This window comes from Ctenopharyngodon idella, chromosome 21 (genome assembly GCF_019924925.1).
Source record: "Ctenopharyngodon idella isolate HZGC_01 chromosome 21, HZGC01, whole genome shotgun sequence".
NCBI classification, from domain to species: domain Eukaryota; kingdom Metazoa; phylum Chordata; class Actinopteri; order Cypriniformes; family Xenocyprididae; genus Ctenopharyngodon; species Ctenopharyngodon idella.
In genome coordinates, this window is record NC_067240.1 from 13,103,652 (window position 1) to 13,123,136 (window position 19,485).

Here is a 19,485-nt window from a genome sequence, read left to right on the forward strand (position 1 = left end):
AAAGTTAAGCAGTGCAGCTTTAATGGTAAATGTGGTCATATCCTATTACAACCACAGAATGTGCTTAATTATAATGCACTTGGGCTAACCCTGATCTCTGACATTATGCTGCTATATTTCACCTGTCACTCCCACTCTCAGTGGACCTCTCTCTCCCAGTCTGCTGCCTCTAGTGGTGTAAACATTGCATTACAAATGCATCTCCCCATAGATCACAACTGAACCTTCCAGAATCCTGGGCAACGCATCTCTTCAAGTTGGCAGGATCACGGACAGATTGGTAGGGACTCAGGCACAGAATAAATATAGCCTGTGACTGAAGGTACTTACTGATACGTGTGACTTCACCTTCTCTTGCCTTTTCCAATTAGGTAACAAGAAAAATGCATGCTCTCTGCTGTATGGGAATCTGGGCCAGGCCGTGTGTAAGTCATATGGATGTGATGCATAAGATCTTACACACACAGCAAGACCAGCTTAGAGACATAAATGTACTGCGGGGTAATTAATACTTTGTTGTACACAGCAGCTCTGTTACCATCTTTTATAAGTAAAAAGGATACAAAGCACCAATGCAGCTACTAAATGATGCACTATAGGCCATTTCTAAGAGTTAAGGCTTCTGATCCATCTGTTTCTGCCTTTATCCAGGCATACTACTGTACTACTGTTACTTTTTCTACAGTATGTATACTGGGTACAGAAAACAAAATGTATGCATGGTATACCAACATGACTTATTGTATATGCTAAAATGTGTAGTATACAGACACTAAGCTAGATACTATATCCCACAATGAAATGCATTTAACTTGACCATACATTTCCAGTGTGATGAATAAACAGTAAGATTGTGCATCACAAATTCACATATTTTTCCAACCTCTTTAATATGACATTTCTGTACAAAATTAAAATTAAAAATTTAACATAAAATCTAAATATAAGGATAAATGGACCCCGCTCGCCGAATTAAGCATTCACATAATAAGGTTGTGACAACAATATAGCATACTACTGTATGATATGCACTCTGAAAAGTAATTCAGGGGATCTCCTCCTTCTCTACCACAACTTAAATAAATGCATGATTGCAAGTTAAAAATTCTAATTCATTATTTTAATTAAACCTTTTAAGTTGCAAACATTATTTTGTAGAGTTCTGTTGACATAATAATGTTTATTCGATTAATAATTGTCTGTAATTTAAACACAAATTTCTTAAATGTGTTAGCCTAATTGGCTTTTTAAAAAATTAGGTTGTAGTAACTTAATGAAATTGTCTTAATAACTTTGGAAATCAGGCACTGGATTTCTAGTTCCCAGCATGCTTAGTATAGGACTGGATAAGGAGAAAAAATGTTGAAATTATGGGCCCTATTTTAACGATCTAAGCACATGGTCTAAAGCGCACGGCGCAAGTGCACTTAGGGTATGTCCGAATCCACTTTTGCTAGTTTAACAACGGGAAAAATGGTCGGCGCACTTGGCGCATGGTCTAAGGGTTGTCCTTATTCTCTTAATGAGTAATGGGTGTGTTTTGGGCGTAACATGCAATAAACCAATCAGAGTCTCATCTCCCATTCCCTTTAAAAGCCAGTTGTGCTCGCGCCATGGCAGATTCGCTGTTTAGATGGAGGAATTTGCAAGCGGAAAAACTGAACCCTCTCTAGCGAGGAAACGGATCTGCTCGTGCGCAAGGTCAAAGTGTTTGGACAGACCATTTACAGGACAAGCCGGATTCCACCAAAGCATTTTTATCTTAACACACACAATAATAAACTTTTACACAGTAATCCTTTTATTTTTAATATTTGGCATGTTTGTGTGCTGCTGCGTGTCCCTGTGTGTGTAATAAGCAGAGTGTATGCATGCCTAGAGGCGCATATCACTAACGCGCTGTTTAAATAACAAAAAAATATTGCGCCATTCTATTTCAGTTGCCTCAAAATAGCAACGCTCCAACAATGCGCCTGAACACACCTCGTTTTCAGACCAGCACCCCCATGGGCGCAAAAATGGGCGCAAATGCATTTGCTATTTAAACAACCTGTTAGTGTTTAATGCTGTTATGTTTGACATTTAAAAGAGTTTCTGTAATGTTGAAGTTTTTGTGTTTACCACTGTGCTGAAGAGTAGATACATGACGGTAAACACTACATTGACTCTATAAGCAATGACTGCGCTAATGCCAGTGACAAGTAATATCTTACTTGTTCATTAAATATACATGTTAAATAAGTTATGTTAGCATGTGCTATGATAGCTGTTGATTTGAACTGAAATAGATAAGATTAACTGGTTACAGGGCTACAACTCTGGTAGTTGGAGCGACTTAATTTTAACTTATTTAAGTTATCAACTTAAAAATTTGTGTTTATGCTACAATTAAGTTCCTCTAACTCAATGTAGCTTGTTGAACGTAAATTCACTCCAAGTTTTCATAACTGAAAAAAATGTATACAAACTGTTGTTTTAATTTTTTTTTTTTTTTTTTGAGCCAACACATTTTTTAGAGTGTGTTTAATGTTACATTATTTTTTATTATACAGTATGCAGTGTACTGTTCAGCATGCTGTAAGTGCTGATATTCCAATCGAAACAACCATTTTTTCTGCGTCTCACACTGTGGGCACTTGACATCATTTTTCTCTGGCCCTCCACCTCAGGGAGGTGTAAAAATCACAACACAACTGTTTGTCTACCAACAGCTGAAATCTCACAAGGCCACGAACCATCCAAAACACTTTTAGGGCTCAGCGAAACTGACATGTTTTCTGGAGCACAAAGACACCAAATAGAGCAGGGGTCGGCAATCCTTGTTGACACGAAGTGCCATTTTTAATAGCAATCACTGCGCCACATTGACTTCAAGAGGGAGAACAAGCAAATCAATCTACTTTGTAAATGCATATTATGAAACTTATTGTGAATGAATTCACACATACTGTATATATATATATATATATATATATATATATATATACGCTTCTTTCTTTTTTCGTTTTACATTTTTTCTTACATTTAATCCCTTAATGTTTAATCAAAATGTCTTAACTCGAACTTTCAGTGAAAACTACAAACTTCTCTGGTGACATATGCTGCACGTCTCCAATCATTTAGTTCACTTAAACTCCACCCTTCCACAATCAACAGCAAGCTAACATTATTTTTTTTAGTGCAACGCCAACATCTCAAAATTAAATTAATTTAAATGGCAGGAACCAAGTCTCTGCCCAGCAATTTTTTTTCTTTTTCGATAATCCGTTACACTGTGTATCTCAATACGGAAGAAAAGATCTGTTGCTACTTCCATTTAATCGCAAAATTGTTAGAAGATAACGCAATTTCGAATAGCAAAACAGAGTATAATCCTATTCGTAAAGCTTGACTTCAATCTTGTATTTTGATTTCCTCTTTTTTAATGCTTTAATATTTTGATTTCCTCTTGTCGATTTTTAATAATGGAATTATGAACATTTCTAAAATAAACAGCAAAAGTCCAATCAAATAATATTCCTCTCTCTCTGTTTTTGCTTGTGTGCCAATTGTTTACCCTTCTGCATACCCATGGTTGCACACATGTGCACTGGTTATGCCTGCAGCGGCACAATTTTCAGTAAAGCTCATACAAACATCTGAATCATGCTGTACTGTAACGTCAAATGATATCAGACCCTAGTAAACAAATATTAACATTTGCATTTTGAGTTTTTGAATGAAATCATCCCTACAAAACACAATTATCTCTAAATGATTATGAAAGAAGTTCAAAGCTTGCATATGAATAAAATATTCAGAGTGAGTTCTAAACCGCTTATTAAACACAACGCTATTTTAATCAAATCAAAAAAGCAACAGTATCATCAAACATGTCCCGACTTCAATTTCCCAGTCCCCGTGTAATCTCAAGAGGTCACTGACAGCCTTGACAAATGCTTCATCAGCCGTCCCACCGAAGATTAAACAGCCAACCCTCAAGGACAGCCCTCAGAGTGATCTTTAGACTCCAGTATCTTTTTTTTCGCTCAGTGTCACTGCTTGTGTCTCAGCATCTCGGGTCTGTTAATTGGCGCTACGCTGACATTCTACCACCGCTGGCCACATATCTCTGCCCGATCGCGTAGTCACACGAGCATGCTGATAAATGCTAAGCTGACAGGTTTTATGAGCCTTGGTGAGCAGACGGGAGTGGAGTCATCACCCCGGTCTCTGCTGATCTTCGGCGCTAACCTGAGTCACGTGTACCTCTGCTCTCGTGTAAACCCAAAATCTGCATGCATGCGACCATACATCATCGAATGCACATTTGTGGAAGGTAAGGTAAGTAAGTAGGCAGCCAGAGGGCTCAGAGCAGCAGAGCTCCCATAATGCACTTCAGCTCCATCATACAAACTGTAATGAGAATGGGCGGCAGAGGCAGGTGCAGACATCACGCTCACGTTCTGCCAAAGTTCACGCTTACGGCATTGATATGTGCATTCACTAGGTAATGTAATACGCCGATGACAGACAGAGGGAACGCAACAAACAATGGAGCCTGTGTCAGGTGGTATCTGAATACATAAAACAATCAGGTTTGCTTTGATGCAGCATCAGTCAAAAACAACATTCTAAATCGATCAAACAGGATGTTCCCTGAGGACCAAGGGGCTACTTAACCAGTCATCTCAGTCATGACCCCCCCTCATCCACTCCACCAGACGAGCATCTTCCTTAAACATAATCTGCGAACGACCAGCTCTAGCCGACTGGTTAACACAATGAGTCAGTGATATGTGTGAAGGTGTGTGCGTATTCCCTTCACTACGGAAAAAAGAGGAAGGAGCAAGCAGGATGCTTTTTTTTGTTACCTTGCGTCTGCGGTCTCTCGATCGGTTCCTCTTCTTGATCTTCTCCTCCTCCTTCTCTCGCAGCTCTTGGGCTGCGAGCTCCTGTAGGTCCTTGTTCTTGCGGATCTGCTTAGCGGCTTGCGCCATGGTGCCGCTGCAACAAGCGGTGCTACGCCTGTGAAAGAGGCTGTCCCTGCGGCGGCCAGTGCGGGAGAGGCGGTGGCGCTGTGCGCGCCTGCGAGGAGTTAGCACCCTACACGGCTCTAGGCGGCCAGTTCCCTCAGCAGCTCGCCACAAAAGAGATGATGCTGCTGCCTGCCTGACTGCTTGCTCCTCATCCAAGCGAGATCCTTCCCATCCCCCCTCCCTTCTTCTCTCTCTCTCTCGCCACACACCAGTCAGTCACGCAGTCCAAGGCTCAACAGTGTAGGGATACTGCAGCAGCTTGATTTTTCTCCCTCCGTCTCTCTTTCTCACCTACAGTCTCCCATTTTTCTCAGCCATGATACTGCCAACTGTTTACCGCACGTCTGTTCGTACTGTTGTGTTCTTTGTGCAGATCTGCAGTATGTAGAGGAAAAAATCAGTGCATGAATTCACAGATGTATTGTTTCTTTCCACACAGATTGAAAGAAGCAGGATTTTTCAGAGAAACCCATCTTTGTTTGATCATTTACTGTATATTTGCCTCTCGTACCACCTTCTGTAGCAGGTTTCTAGTTTACTTTAGTGTGTGATGAATTCAGTTGGATTCATTTTCTGGTTGTAATTGAAGGCAGGTTCCTCTCTGATTGCTAAGAGTGAAAAGGGTTTTGAGCTGTAACAGCTAACCTCATAAAAACTGCATGTACGATCTCTCTCTCTCACCAGACTGTGGTTTTCCATGAGAAAGGGTTCATGCATTGTTGTTTATGCAGTAATTCAGTCCATTTAGACCTACATAGAAAGACAATATGAGGGTGCGTATATGACAAAGAGAGAAAGACAGAGATAGGCTAAACTGTCACACGTTTATTGCACTGAGATACATACCAGTCGCTTTATGTCAGGGAAAACCTTATGGAACAATAGAGCTCACATGTTGTTCTTCTCTTGTATTTTGTGATTCATGACAAATGATCACGTTACTAGTGAACAAGTGGGATACAGTGTGCTATTTATTTCTGTTTATGTTACAATACTGTGCAAAATTTGGGATTGCGGAATAACAGTTATATAAAAGGAGCCAGTGCATTACAATTCAGAGCCCATCTAAAGTGAAATGCAGGCGCAAGCGTTTGCCTCTGAGAATGATGGCTGGGTCATGTGACCTCAGATGGATCAGTCATATTTATTTATGCTTGTCATGACACTAGGCTGTACATTATCCTTCATCTGCTTGATTTCCCTTCCTCTAATCAAAATGATCCACTGATTTCCTTCGGGAAGGGGGAGGACTTTGATTACAGTGACAGTCTATGATTTGTTTATATGTCATACTATATATGGTAAAAAGAACTATACAAATGGTATCACATATTTGAAAATCTGGTAATTAGGTTCGTTTTTGATGCTTTAAGACATTTTTGAGTTGAAATAACATATTAATCCTATATATATATATATATATATATATATATATATATATATATATATATATTATTCAGACACCTTGAACATTTCATTCATTACAGTTTATTCACTATAGTTTAAAAAAAATGGTAATAAAATATGACAAGATCTCAGAGTTAAACTGTGTCAGAAAAAAAAAATCATCTTAATTATGTCAGATAACATTTAAGCAAAACATGGTCAGGTCAAAGTGTCTGAATAATTTTTGGTTCCAAATTTTTATCAGTTTTACTGGTAGTCCACTGTATGAAGAATTTTTGGGTATAATATGTCACAGTTTACTTTATTTTGCTATCCTCACTTAAATGAACTATAGTGTCCTGCACCCACTAGTAAAAAATATAGGCCTAAAAAATTATATCTATTATCTACATATATAGTTTAATAGATATATGTTTTGACAGTTATTTATTTTTATTTATTTATTGTTTTATTGTGCTTTAAAAAGCATGATTTGGACTAACTTCATGGACCAATGAGTGTTGTCATATTTTCCTCTAGATTCATATTTACAGGTCAGATAATTGGCCCATAAACAACTACATCCAGAAAAGTGTGCATTAGCAAACTTGGCATATTTTAAAACAAAGCTCGCACTGATGAATTGCTAAGATAACAGATAGCTTTCTTCAGGTGCTATACACTCATGGGTTTCTGTTGCCCTGGCCAATATGGAAGTTGTATTTTGACTTACACAGACACCTAATAGTGAGAATGTAATTTCACACAAAAGCAAAAGTCCTATTTGCAGTCATCTATAATTAGGTGTATTCCACTAAAGTGTCAAATAACATGTTACTGAGTAAAGTGAGTAGCTAACATGGCTGCCCCCATGAGGTCACCTACTGCAGGCCTATGGGCTATATGCACGGAGCGTTCTTTAGAACTTCCGCATTAATATAAGCCAGCTCGAAAACTTCCGGTGAGGTGTCATTTGCTGGTGTGTTGAGCATCAGTAGTGTAATACTTAGTTTATAATCAGAATATAGTCACTTAAATAGTCAGGCATAGCATTAATTTAGTTATTCAAACGTAAGACGGCATAAAAAAAATAAATAAATAAAGACGTACCTCATTGTTCCTCCTCGGCTAAATTCAGTTCGACCATCAGTTTTCACACTTTTATGTGAAAAAAAGCTTAAAAAATTAAATATTTATTAGTTTATTAGTATATTTATCACTTTAGTTAGATTAATTGAATAAAATGTGTGTTTTTACAAGTGTGCTTAAATCACTGATCTTGCGCTGCACTGACTGACAGCTGCTGTGATTACAAAGGGAAAGCGCGGTGCTCGCTTTCTGTCATGAATCACAAGAAAAGCTATTGTTTTTCTTAAGATTTTTTGAGTATTTCATACTTCACATTGACAAAATGTATTTTTAAACCTAGTTATTTTATAGTGTTTAATATTTAGTTAAAAACGAAGTGAAAAACGATTAGAGGAAATGGCTGATGTAGCCTATGCGCAAATAAATGCTACTTTGCCGCCACCTGCTGGTTAAAGTCGTAATTATTGTCTTTTTTATTTTTAAATAAGTGTTTTCTATCAAATGTTGAATTTCCTACGTTTTGAAACATTCGGTTTTACAATGGGGACAATCTCAGAAGGATGAACAAGTAATATTTGTGGTCATCACATTAAAAATAACATTTGCTGGGGGAAAAAATGCGTGTGCGTGTCTAATTACAGACACGGCGTTTTTAAACGGTCCCAATAGCTTCGTCTTTATTGCAATCAATAAAACTGGTTTATTGGAAAATTAGGTAAATGTGATAAGTGCATTAAAACATGAATACAACATTAAAAAGTCAACCACTGATGGTTTTGTGTCGATGTACAGCGACTACAGAATGAACAGCTAACAGTAACACCGGAAATGCCTGAGCAGCCTTAACGACAACGAGGAAGTAACCGTGCATATAGCCCATTATTTTCGAGGCCAGTGATGACTATGGTGTCTTCATCTCATACGAGTGTTCATAATTTAGCCTAAACTTTTTTTTTTTTTTTTCAGAAGTACTGTTCATTTCTTTGTGTGTAAAACTTAGTAGTTAAAAAAATTCAGCATGCACCTTTCAGCACAGGAATTAGTTCAACGTTTGAAAAGAGCAGTGAATTTTGTAGTCCACAACCGCACTTTTCAGGATAGTAACTAGGGTGCTCATGTTCAGTCTTAAGTAAAATTCACAATTAGACACCTATTACAGTGTATATGTAAGGATTTAAAATACAAATCTATTCTAAGATAAATAATGGTGTGATAATGTACAAAGAAAGTGGCAGAAATTGATCTCTACACCAGGAGTGTCCAAACTCGGTCCTGGAGGGCCACTGTCCTGCAGAGTTTAGCTCCAACTTGCCTCAACACACCTGTCTGGAAGTTTCTAGTATGCCTAGTTAGACCTTGATTAGCTGTTTCAGGTGTGTTTAATTGGGGTTGTAGCTAAACTCTGCAGGACAGCTAAACCCTCCAGCCATGTCACATTTTGACGTTTAAAAATGAATAACAGGCCAACCGGACAACAAACTTAGCCTATGCTTTAGTTTCAATAGTAATACTCACATTACACAGTATCCACTCCACAGCCTGCCGTTTTTCCACAACAGAAACATTTAATACTTTGTATTGTCAGTGAAGCACAATTTTGGTTCGCCGACGCTAGATATCGCCATCTAGTGGACAGCACTGCACGGTTTCAGTAATCGATCGATGAAGACATAATGGGGACATTTCCACACACGTTTCATTGGCTTTAATGAACTAATAGAGCAACAAAATTCCTGTGTGAATGTGCATGCGTGCCTACACTTCTTTTCTTTGTAACATTTACATGTGAAATGAAGTGAAATATGATTGTTTTCCTGAAATGCATTTGTAGCCTACTAGCCTATATTTAAATGCTATGTACTATATATGTTTAGGTATGCTATGCTAACTTATCCTATAACTTATAGTATGATTTTTGTGCGGATTCAATCTAGTTTAAAATGGTTATAGAAGAGTTTAGAGTAAAATACACTTCCATGGTTGCTGGAAAAAGTGCAGCTGTAATGGCTTTATTGTTTGTAATTTCATCCTAAAATATTCTTTCATGCAAGTTTATTTTACATCTTATAGGCCTATCTAAAATCATGTTGTGGGAAACTTGCTCAAAACAAGGCACATGCAGTTTTTCTTTTATCTTTGGTGATTTAAATCCATGAAAAGTCTTTTCCATCCAGTGTTGCAGGTTATTCAGTGTATGACCACTGTGGCGTAGTCAGTTCCTGATTCATACTTCACTGCAGGAGCAAAGTTTTCACCAGCAGCTGAATGATTCACTGTGGCATACAATAGCTCATCCTCTACTACCTGTGGAAAAAAAAAAAAAAAAGTGTAAATGAAATGCAGCATAACAAATTTGTATTTTTGCAAAATTATGTCCATAAAAATTATAACTGCTGAGAAATGCTGATTTTGAAAAATCATTCAAAGTGAATGTAAAATTTGTATGACTTCCTGCAGTGTTGTTTTGATGCTCATTTCAAAAGTAATAATGAAATTAATTACATACCTCTGTTTTCTCTTCCTGCACTTCAACTGTACCAGAATTTGCACTTTGGTTTTGTTTATTCTCTAAAGAAAGAAAGAAAGAACAATTTACAGAAGACTCTGGGCAGTAACTCTATAAAAATGGTCTTTTGATTGGCCTACTGTCTGGCTATAAAAAAACAAAAAACAAAATTTTTTATTACATTTTTTTTTATACATCTACAATATTTGGTGTAAAAATCATTTTTAGATAACCAGAAGTAAACAACAGAACATGATGTTTGTGGTTTCCTACCTTGATTTTTGGTCTTGTAGATAATGCATATGAATACGATGACCATCAGCAAAGAGAGGAGAGTCAGTGTCCCCAGTATAACCAGAAAAGCAAAGCGAAAAACAGCTAAAGATGAAAACAAAAAGGAAATGCAGTTTAAAACTTCCCTATGTCCATAACGTCTTTTTAAAAGTGTTTTGAATGGTTAAAATGCAATTTACCTGGCCTCCACACTGTAATGGTGACATTTTGGCTTATGTTGTCAGGTCTGCTTGTACAGTAGATGGTAATTGTTGTTCGGAGCTCCTCGCCAGCTTTCCCCTGTAACAGTTCTTCTCTACTGACGGTGAGCTTACAGCAATGGTCAGAGGAATTTCGATGGCCAATGTTTCTTGATCCAGCATAGAAAATGCACTGTGATATATTCTGGTCCCGTTCACAGCATGTCAGTTCAGCCGAGCCACTGAGAGTCATCGCTCCAAGACTAACAGAGATATCTGTATATAGGGGTTGAATGATAAATATTAAACAAACATGTAAAAATTAATAGTGTGCAGTGACCATATTATGACTTTGGCATGCTGGGAGAATCTAATTAAAAAATATTTCAGTGCCAAAATTTCACTATACATTTCAGAGTGTGATGCTGTTATTTGTAGTTTCAACAGTTTTACATAATAAAAACTGCATAAGTTCAATTTAGAAACCAACTATTAAATAAAAATGTTATAATTCATGAACACAAGAATACCCACATACCTGCATTTGATAATTTGGCAGTAAGACTCACTGAAAAATAAGCACTGAGTGTTAAGAGTGAGGCAACACACATGTCAATCAAACAAATAATACACATAAAATGTAAATGTACTTACAAAATATACACACGTTTAACAGCTGGATCATAATTTCATGTGTTCAAGCTGATATAGCAACACCGGTTAAGACTATCAGATCTTCATATAATATTTAACACGTCAATGCCATCATTTAAAAATAAAAGCAGATGAACAGGATGTACGATTGCTAGTTTTGCATACAGCTTACTGTGAAGGTTCTCTACATGACTGATTTCTCCTAGCATATCTATGACCATCTAGAAATTCCACTTATATTTAAATTACTTAACTAACTATGACTATATTAAAGCATAATTTAGAACAGACCTTATTGGGCTCAGCAGAATGCAAATAAAAAAATTTTAAAAAAAAAATGTTTATGCTATATGTGGAGGCAGTGACAAATGCTACAGATAAGAAACTGTCCAGTATTACGCCATGGACCATTGAGCAAGTGAATAAAAAGGAAACAGATGGCAGATGGGTTGCTTTAGTCAATGTAAGACAAAAGAGAAAAAAGATCTGTATAAATTCTTTATTCATATACAGGCCAATTTAATAATCTGAAACTGCTTTTAGGGCCATAACAACCCTAAAAATGGAATGAATGGATTTAAACTTACTTTGAAACACTGCATCTACAAATAAAAACAAACTCTGTGTCATGATAGATTTAGTTGTGTGTGTTTTATTAACATGTAGAACTATAGTAAAAAGTTCAAATTCAATCAGGCAGTTTCTGCAACTCATACAAAGAAACATTCACAAGGGAGAATCTTTCTGAATTTTGAGTGTAATAAAAGTCACAGAAACAATTAAATACATAAAAAGTAAATTACATGATAAAAAAAAAAAAAAAAAGAAGTAAAAATGGTACATGTACCTTTATGGGTCCAACAGCTTGTCACTGGGACTGTACCCCTAATCTACCCCTTAAAAGGTAAATATTGGTAATTCATTTGTAGAGTAGTAAAATAAACCAATATGTCAGCAGTAAATTGTGTGCACATTTAATCATTCGTTCCCTCATTTTACTAAATTGCGAGCACGATTTAATACTTAATTCCCTCATTTTACTAAATTGTGGCCACGTTGTAATAATTCATTCCCTTTGTTTTAGTTTAATCAAAATGAATAAGAACAAATTAGAACAATGTGGCCATGATTTACTAAATCGAGGGAATGAATTAAGTTGTGGGAACAAATTCTTAATTCGTGGCCACGATTTAACTAAAACAAGGGAACAAATCAGTAAATCTTGGCCACAATTTACTAAAACGAGAGAACGAATTCTTAATTTGTGGGCACAATATATTTTTGTCTGCATGTCATATGCAAAGATGTCCCAGTGACAAGCAGTTGTTTTGCACATTTAGAGTGTTAAAACTCTAAAAATAAATGCTGGTCAATCATGTTAAAACAATGAAAAGATTTAAACAGAAGCTGTACATATCGGTAATGTCCATTAGTCGGAGGTTCCTGATGTGGCCGTGTTCGTGTCCGGACTTGTGTTGAGATCTAAAGTAGACAGAGCATCGTCAATTGGGCCAGAGGGGGAGTCCTCTTTGGCTAACAGGTTATTCTTGCGGAGCTGACAGGCTTGCTGGTAGGGAGGTCGAATCGGAGGCTGGGTAGGTGGTAAATACTGATACTCTTTACTAGAATCAAGCTGTTTGAGAATAAAGCAAATCATGCATGTCAGCAGACTACTCTTAAGTAATGGACACGTATGTGTGATTTGAAAGAAGCTGACCAGCACCTGAAGTGGATAAGTTCTGTCTGAATCAAAGGCACTTAGATCTCCACAAGCAAGGAAAGGAACTATTATTCGGTTTGGTCCCTCTATCTGGTTAAAGTCGACATCTGGATGGAATAAATGTGCATTTAAATGGTGAGGAGGAAGACATGGGCAAATACATAGACATTTACAATATACATGCCCAGTGTTGGGGGTAACGCATTATAAGTAACTTGAGTTACGTAATCAGATTACTTTTTTCAAGTAACTAGTAAAGTAACGCATTACTTTTAAATTTACAACAAAATATCTAAGTTACTTTTTCAAATAAGTAATGCAAGTTACTTTGTTTTCCCATGTATTGACTAACAGCTCTCCTGTCCCCATGTTGAGAGAAATCATGAGTAAGTGCAGAGACATTTTGTGTAAACATGACGGTTATTGTAGTTCTATTCTAGTTCTAGTCAGTATTCCTCAAAATGAATAAAAACAATGAAATGCAATCTCAGAATATTGCACAAACTAGAGTTGTCAAAAGTACCGACTTGGTACCGAAGTCAGTACTTTTGACAACTCTAGCACAAACCTGCAATAATTAAATAGATTTCATTAAATAAATATACTTTATGTATTTAATCTCACTTATTTAACCAATGTCTTTGCTGCTGACGTTCGGTGATCCACTTCAACCATACTAATAAAGCAAAAATTACTTTAGATAAACAGCCTGAAGCTTATTCATTTCACTTTTGGTGTGAAGGGGCCTTTACATTTGCCAAAAATAGAACTTTTTCATTGTTATTAAAAAACAAACAAGCAAGCCCAGCCCAAGTGAGAAAAAGTAACGCAAATGTAATGTAACGCATTACTTGCCATAAAAAGTAACTAAGTAATGCAATTAGTTACTTTTTTAGGGAGTAAAGCAATATTGTAATGCATTACTTTAAAAGTAACTTTCCCCAACACTGCAAATGCCATGTATAGGTGAACACAAGATACTTCGAAAGCACTATTGTTATAGAGTATCGAAGCAAGTTACCATAAGAGTGATCCAGTAAAGGGTTGGACATGTTGGGTATATAACCCTCAGGTGGAGTGTAATTCTGACACACCACAAATGCCTCTGAAAGGCAAAAACACAAAACAACACTGGTTCATGTCTAAAAAGATATACTATTCCCAAAACAGTTTTACATTCCCTCTCGTCATGAAATTCTACTCTCACCTATGCTAGAGTTGCGGCTGCTGCGTGGTTTGGCACAGGTTACAGAGCTGAAGAAGATCTTGAGCTGGGAGTACAGCAGGGTCACATCTTTTCCCCTGAAGATCTATGCAGAAGCAAGACATTGAAGTTCATGTGAGATTGAAATAAAACATGTTATAGATCTCATAATCTTGCACTGACAATGTAAATAAAAGTATGAATGACAATGGGACAGCTTACTTTTGCAACAAAGTTGCCACCTGGTTTGAGAACATGTGTGGTGATATTGAGAGCCTGTCAATAAGAAAACAAAAAACCTTATAAGGTTCAGCAAATTCAGTCTAGCAGACATATGGTAGATTTAAAAAAAAAAAAAAAAAATATCAAACTTACAATTATATATTTACAATTAGTGTTTTCGCAATACCAAAATGTCAGTAGTAAGTTCCAATACCAGTAAAATTTCACAGTTTTCTGTACCAATTTTGGTAGGCTACCATAGCAAAACAAAAACTATTAGAACTATTTATCTATTTGAAAATAAATTAAAGGAGTCAATGCCATTATTATTAAAGCTATTAATAAGTAAATAATACATTAAAATATTAGCAATTTTGTGTTCACACACTCAACAATGCTCAAAACTTCAAAAAACAAATTATAAATAGAAATATTTAATGCTCTTCACAGAGCGAAGTACTGACACTTCTGACAACACTATTTACTATATAAAATTAATAATAAAAAATAATCGTAACACTTTACAGTAAAGATACATTTGTTATCATTAGTTACCATGAACAATAAAAAATACTTCTGAAGTATGTATTAATCTTTATTAAATTTTAATTTCAACATTTATTATATATATATATATATATATATATATATATATACACACACACACACCTGAGCTAACATGAACAATGAAAGTACAAAAGTTAAGTCAAAGTTAAATTATTAAAAAAGATTAATAATTACTGTAACAAAATGTATTGCTCATTGCTAATTATTGTGAGTTAATGCATTAACTAATGTTAACTAATGGGTACTTATTGAAAAGTGTTACCAAAATAATAATGGTAGCACTTTATTTTACAGTCCTGTTCCCTATGTACATACTTATTACTTATTATGTACTTATTACAGAAATTATAATAACTGGGGAATAACTAGGTTCTAACCCTAAACCTACACCTAAACCTAACTTTAACCCTTGTAGTTACCTTGTATTACTCAGTATTTTAATATGTGCGTACACTGTAAGTACATGCAAGTACACGTACTGTATAATAAAATGCAACCATAATAATGATACCTAATAAAAGGTAAAGTATAGCAATACATACCGCCAACAGGAGCTGTGCCTGAATGTATTCATCTACATCATGAAGCCCTGTAACTGTAAAGAGAAACCGATAAAACACCTTCAATTTAAGCTAAATCGCAAATAGTCTAGACCAGCTAGAAAAGAACATCAAAACAAAAGTTTTTTTTCTCACCATCAGGGGCGCCGTCACACACAACCAAGTCCGCAGACTGTCCTTCAAAATGTTGAATAATCTCCTGTGCTGTAGAGATCTATGGCACAATCATTTAATTAGTAAGATGGAATATCTACTTTCCTTGACTCAGAAAAACACTACTAAAACCAATCAAAATATTCACAGATTAAAAAAATAAAAAATGTAGAGAGTAATGCTATAATTACACATTATATAAAATAAAATGCTATAATGACTTGCTTAAAAAAAGCTAATGGTAAAAATAATATGGACCAATTTCACAGACTGAATTTTTGTTTTATATTTTCAATTTTCCCAAATTTAACATACCTTGCCATTAAATTATAGAATTAAAAAACAAACAAAACTTATTTCCACATATTTTACATTGCTACAGCACCTCTCTTCCCAGTCTGCCAGTAATGCTCTGGGGTGTGTTTCCCAAAAGTATCATTAGCCAACTATAGTCGCAAGTTCCGTTGAATTGTTAACACAATTCAACGGAACTTGTGACCATAGCTGGCTTCAGGAAACACACCCCTGTTTAGTTCCTGTCTCTGTGAAGACCCTCCTTCCAAAAAACACAATGTGCTCTTATTGGTTGGCTGGATCGGCTTGTAGTAATTGGTCAACCACTTTGAGTGCGTTTCGGAAATGGCACATCCCTTGCCATAACCGCGAGCTTCAGCACACTACTAACACAAAACCCCTTTTTTCAGAAATGTGAAAAGGATTCATTATGTTATCTCTCCAGCATTCTGCCTGGATAACTTAGTCTTGCCCATACCAAGACCAGAATGCTGTTGTTTTTACACTGAATTGAAGCTTAACTGTCCTGCCACTGCACCTTGGTGATGTCTCCTTGAATTTGTGTGACACCTGGTAAAGGGGCCATGGCTTGCAGATCAACTGCCACTATCTTGACCTCTTCACTCTTGTCTTTTCCACTGAAACCGAAAGGAAAAGAGTTAAAGTGGCAATTAAATCAACAAAATTTCACTGAATAGTATCTGTATGTGTTATTTACACTTTATGGTGCACTACAGATCAAGTGCATTTTCATGTAACTGACCGGAGCTTGCGGCTCAGGACTTGACTCCAGCTCCCAGGTGCGGCACACAGGTCCACAGCACGACTAACACCTGCAGACAGGACATCCACAGTCATATGAATCTAAAAGCCTGCTTTGATGTTGTCTATGTAGGCAGTTCACAAGCTTTTGAGACATAGCCTATGACTCATCCACTGTATAATGCAGACTGAAGCAAAATGAAGATATTGCCTTTAAAAAGATTGAACTCCTCATCCAGTTGCAGGAGTTTGAAGGCACTTCTCGCTCTCCATCCCTCCTCCTTCGCCAGCCTGTAGTATATATCTCGTTTGTCTTTGGAGGAACGCCCCATTTTACCTTCACTCACTTATTCTGTAGACAAATAAAGACAATTTTTACTAAACCAGCCAATAATGAATATCTGCCTATACAAATATTTACAACATTACATCTCACAGTAGAAGAGACACTGAATGCAACTACGCAATTCCCCACTTTAACCTAAATTAAAGTGACCTAACTCATTCTCTTCTTCCTCAACAGCATCTTTATAGTTGGTAACGAACATTAACACTAGCGGTTATACACAAAACAATAATGTCCATGAATAAAATGTGTATATCATAAAATTCAGAAACTGTAATTCCGTAAAATGTAACGTTACCTACAAAAGCTTGCCTGTTTTCGCCGCAATAAACGTGTCGATTCTTCTTCTTCTCCTCACATTATTGGAGTCAGATAAACAGGAGAGAACAACATCGACACCCACTGGAGATGAGGTACTATTACACATGATGGTAATGTTTACATTCATCGTGGTACTTGTAGTTTGTTTATGGACATTACACATTTAATGTCCATAAACACAAACTACAAGCATTGCGATCAGAATTATAACCATATAGTATGTGACAAACGGATTGTGAACATTTCCATGGTAACTTCTACCAAAAGACTAGTTGATATAGCATAGCCTACAGTTATTGTTGATACAATAACTTGGTCAAATTTAAGCACTGAACAAAGAAGGAAAGAAAAATCTGTGAAAATGTCAGTTTAACAGTCACAATAATTTTGGTGAATATTGTGACCAATGATCATTAGAGAAAAAAAAAAGAAAAAAAAAGAAAAAGATAAACTTTTTTTCTTTTTTTTTCTTTACAAAATACTGCAGTATTCACACGTTTCAATTGCAAATACTGAACATTATACAATTATGCATTCAATAATAATACAAAACAATAAAAAAAAATAGAAAAACAACTACAAAAATAAATAGGCCTAAAAAGTGCATATATATATATATATATATATATATATATATACATACATAGAATAAGGGTACAATCAGATACAGTATACAAATAGGCCAATCAAATAAATATGTTGTAAAGCTCACAAACTTTTGAAATCTTTATAGCTTTCTTATTGAGTCTCTAATCTAGGTACAGCCTAATTTAGTCAGCAAAACCATGAAGCTATTTTTTCTTATATGCAACCTTACAGTTGTAAATGTGAAATTTCGTCAAAAATATAAATAAAATAAATAAAAGCATTTTTCATCTTGTTTAGAATAAATGAAGGCAAAAATACAAAGATTGAGAGAGGTCTTGAAGACTACAAAATTATAACAAAATACAATAATTAATTTCTGTATTTCACACCACAATATAACTGAATAAGTACAATGCCAAAATAAATGCAATCTAGTTTCATGATAATTAGGCTATTAGAAAAAATACAGTTTATAGTTATACCTTTTTATACCATTTCTGTAAAGAATGATTTGCTACATACAATATGAGTTAATATTAGATTTCTTCAACATTGTTTCTATGCTCTGCTGTAATCTTCTTCCAAATAAATCATTTTTCCATTTAATAAAGAGTTCAAATAAGATACAACGTATGGTATAGTAACAATTTCTCTTTGAGAAAAAAAAAGTGTGCAAATAGCTCTATTATTATTTTTGGAGTTTAATGAAAAACACACTTTATTCCAACAAAAGATAGAAAAACATCAAATCGGATTCACACCTGTTTTAGCCAATCTGCATTGTTAGCTACTCATTGCGCGGCTCGCGAGCCTCTTGCGGCTCGCCAAGCTTTAATTTGTGGCTCGCATGGCAGAAAATTATACTGTGAAATGACCTAACGTGAAAATGAACGAGGCACGCTGCAGTTCCATTTTTCACCACAGATTTACGTTGGAAATTTGTGGGGCGCTGTAGAGCTAGGGAGGGCTCCACACATCCTCCGAGAGACCGGCTGCCCACGAATAGACCTGCCGAATCCATGCGCTACATTTTAATATATATTGCTCACTTTAGGACTTAAAATAGTCTAGAAAATCCGAAAAATTATCAACCGTGAACACTATAAAGAGGAAACAGAGAAACCGCCTCACCAATGAACATCTTGTCTCAGTTACATTTTGACTGGTAAACGAAGAACGATTTTTTCCGCCTTTTGTATTTATTACATTGCATATATGTTCAGGGATGACATATTGATAAGCAGATATGCTAACACATGAAAAAATACTATAGTAATTTACAGTAAATACTGTAGTGTTTTTGAACCATACTATAGTAAAGTACTTGAATTAATTTGTTGTGGTAGGCTAATTATACTATAGTTGTTGTGGTAATATAACAACTATAGTAATATAAACAAATTACTTTACCCAATAGTTTTCTACAGCTATAGGGTATACTATACCACAATACACTACGGTTTAATTACTGTAGTAAAAACTAAAGTATACTACAGTATTTATTACAGTTTATCAGTTCACAATAGTTAACACTACAGTATGCAGTAGCATTCATTAACAAAGTGTTGTAAATACTATATACAGTGTACTACAATTTACTATAGTATGGTTCAAAAACACTA

The 19,485-nt window shown here is 35.7% G+C and overlaps 2 protein-coding genes across 7 annotated transcripts in view; both read right to left on the bottom strand.

The window, feature by feature from the left end:
* Nucleotides 1-5,382, bottom strand: part of ank1b (ankyrin 1, erythrocytic b) — an 86,552-nt gene extending 81,170 nt beyond the window's left edge. For 3 of the 6 annotated variants that reach the window (XM_051877691.1, XM_051877690.1, XM_051877689.1), the window contains exon 1: nucleotides 4,854-5,379. In XM_051877691.1, the coding sequence (XP_051733651.1) occupies nucleotides 4,854-4,979 (126 nt within the window). In that variant the 5' untranslated portion in view covers nucleotides 4,980-5,379. Of the gene's footprint in view, nucleotides 1-4,853 lie in introns of all 6 variants that reach the window. The other 3 variants (XM_051877695.1, XM_051877694.1, XM_051877693.1) reach the window with 3 other exon arrangements.
* Nucleotides 5,383-9,473: 4,091 nt separating this feature from the next.
* ftsj1 (FtsJ RNA 2'-O-methyltransferase 1) lies at nucleotides 9,474-17,366 on the bottom strand. The gene is made up of 16 exons (XM_051878299.1): nucleotides 17,267-17,366; nucleotides 16,820-16,960; nucleotides 16,610-16,679; nucleotides 16,385-16,484; nucleotides 15,535-15,613; nucleotides 15,382-15,434; nucleotides 14,273-14,326; nucleotides 14,054-14,156; nucleotides 13,868-13,951; nucleotides 12,850-12,953; nucleotides 11,127-12,759; nucleotides 11,011-11,040; nucleotides 10,473-10,748; nucleotides 10,273-10,377; nucleotides 10,000-10,061; nucleotides 9,474-9,797 (listed from the first exon to the last, which is right to left on the bottom strand). Exons 2-11 carry the CDS (start codon nucleotides 16,938-16,940, stop codon nucleotides 12,556-12,558), a joined length of 972 nt encoding a protein of 323 aa, XP_051734259.1. The 5' UTR covers nucleotides 16,941-16,960; nucleotides 17,267-17,366; the 3' UTR covers nucleotides 9,474-9,797; nucleotides 10,000-10,061; nucleotides 10,273-10,377; nucleotides 10,473-10,748; nucleotides 11,011-11,040; nucleotides 11,127-12,555.
* Nucleotides 17,367-19,485: the final 2,119 nt, after the last annotated feature.

Bases quoted from the DNA above. Each gene is read 5' to 3' on its own strand.
- ftsj1 (XM_051878299.1), bottom strand. From the start codon at position 16,940: ATGGGGCGTTCCTCCAAAGACAAACGAGATATATACTACAGGCTGGCG. The intron at 16,485-16,609 runs GTCAGTTACATG...TTTCGGTTTCAG, and splicing joins GTCCTGAGCCGCAAGCTCCG to TGGAAAAGACAAGAGTGAAG. The intron at 14,327-15,381 runs GTATGTATTGCT...TCTTATTGACAG, and splicing joins AGGCACAGCTCCTGTTGGCG to GCTCTCAATATCACCACACA.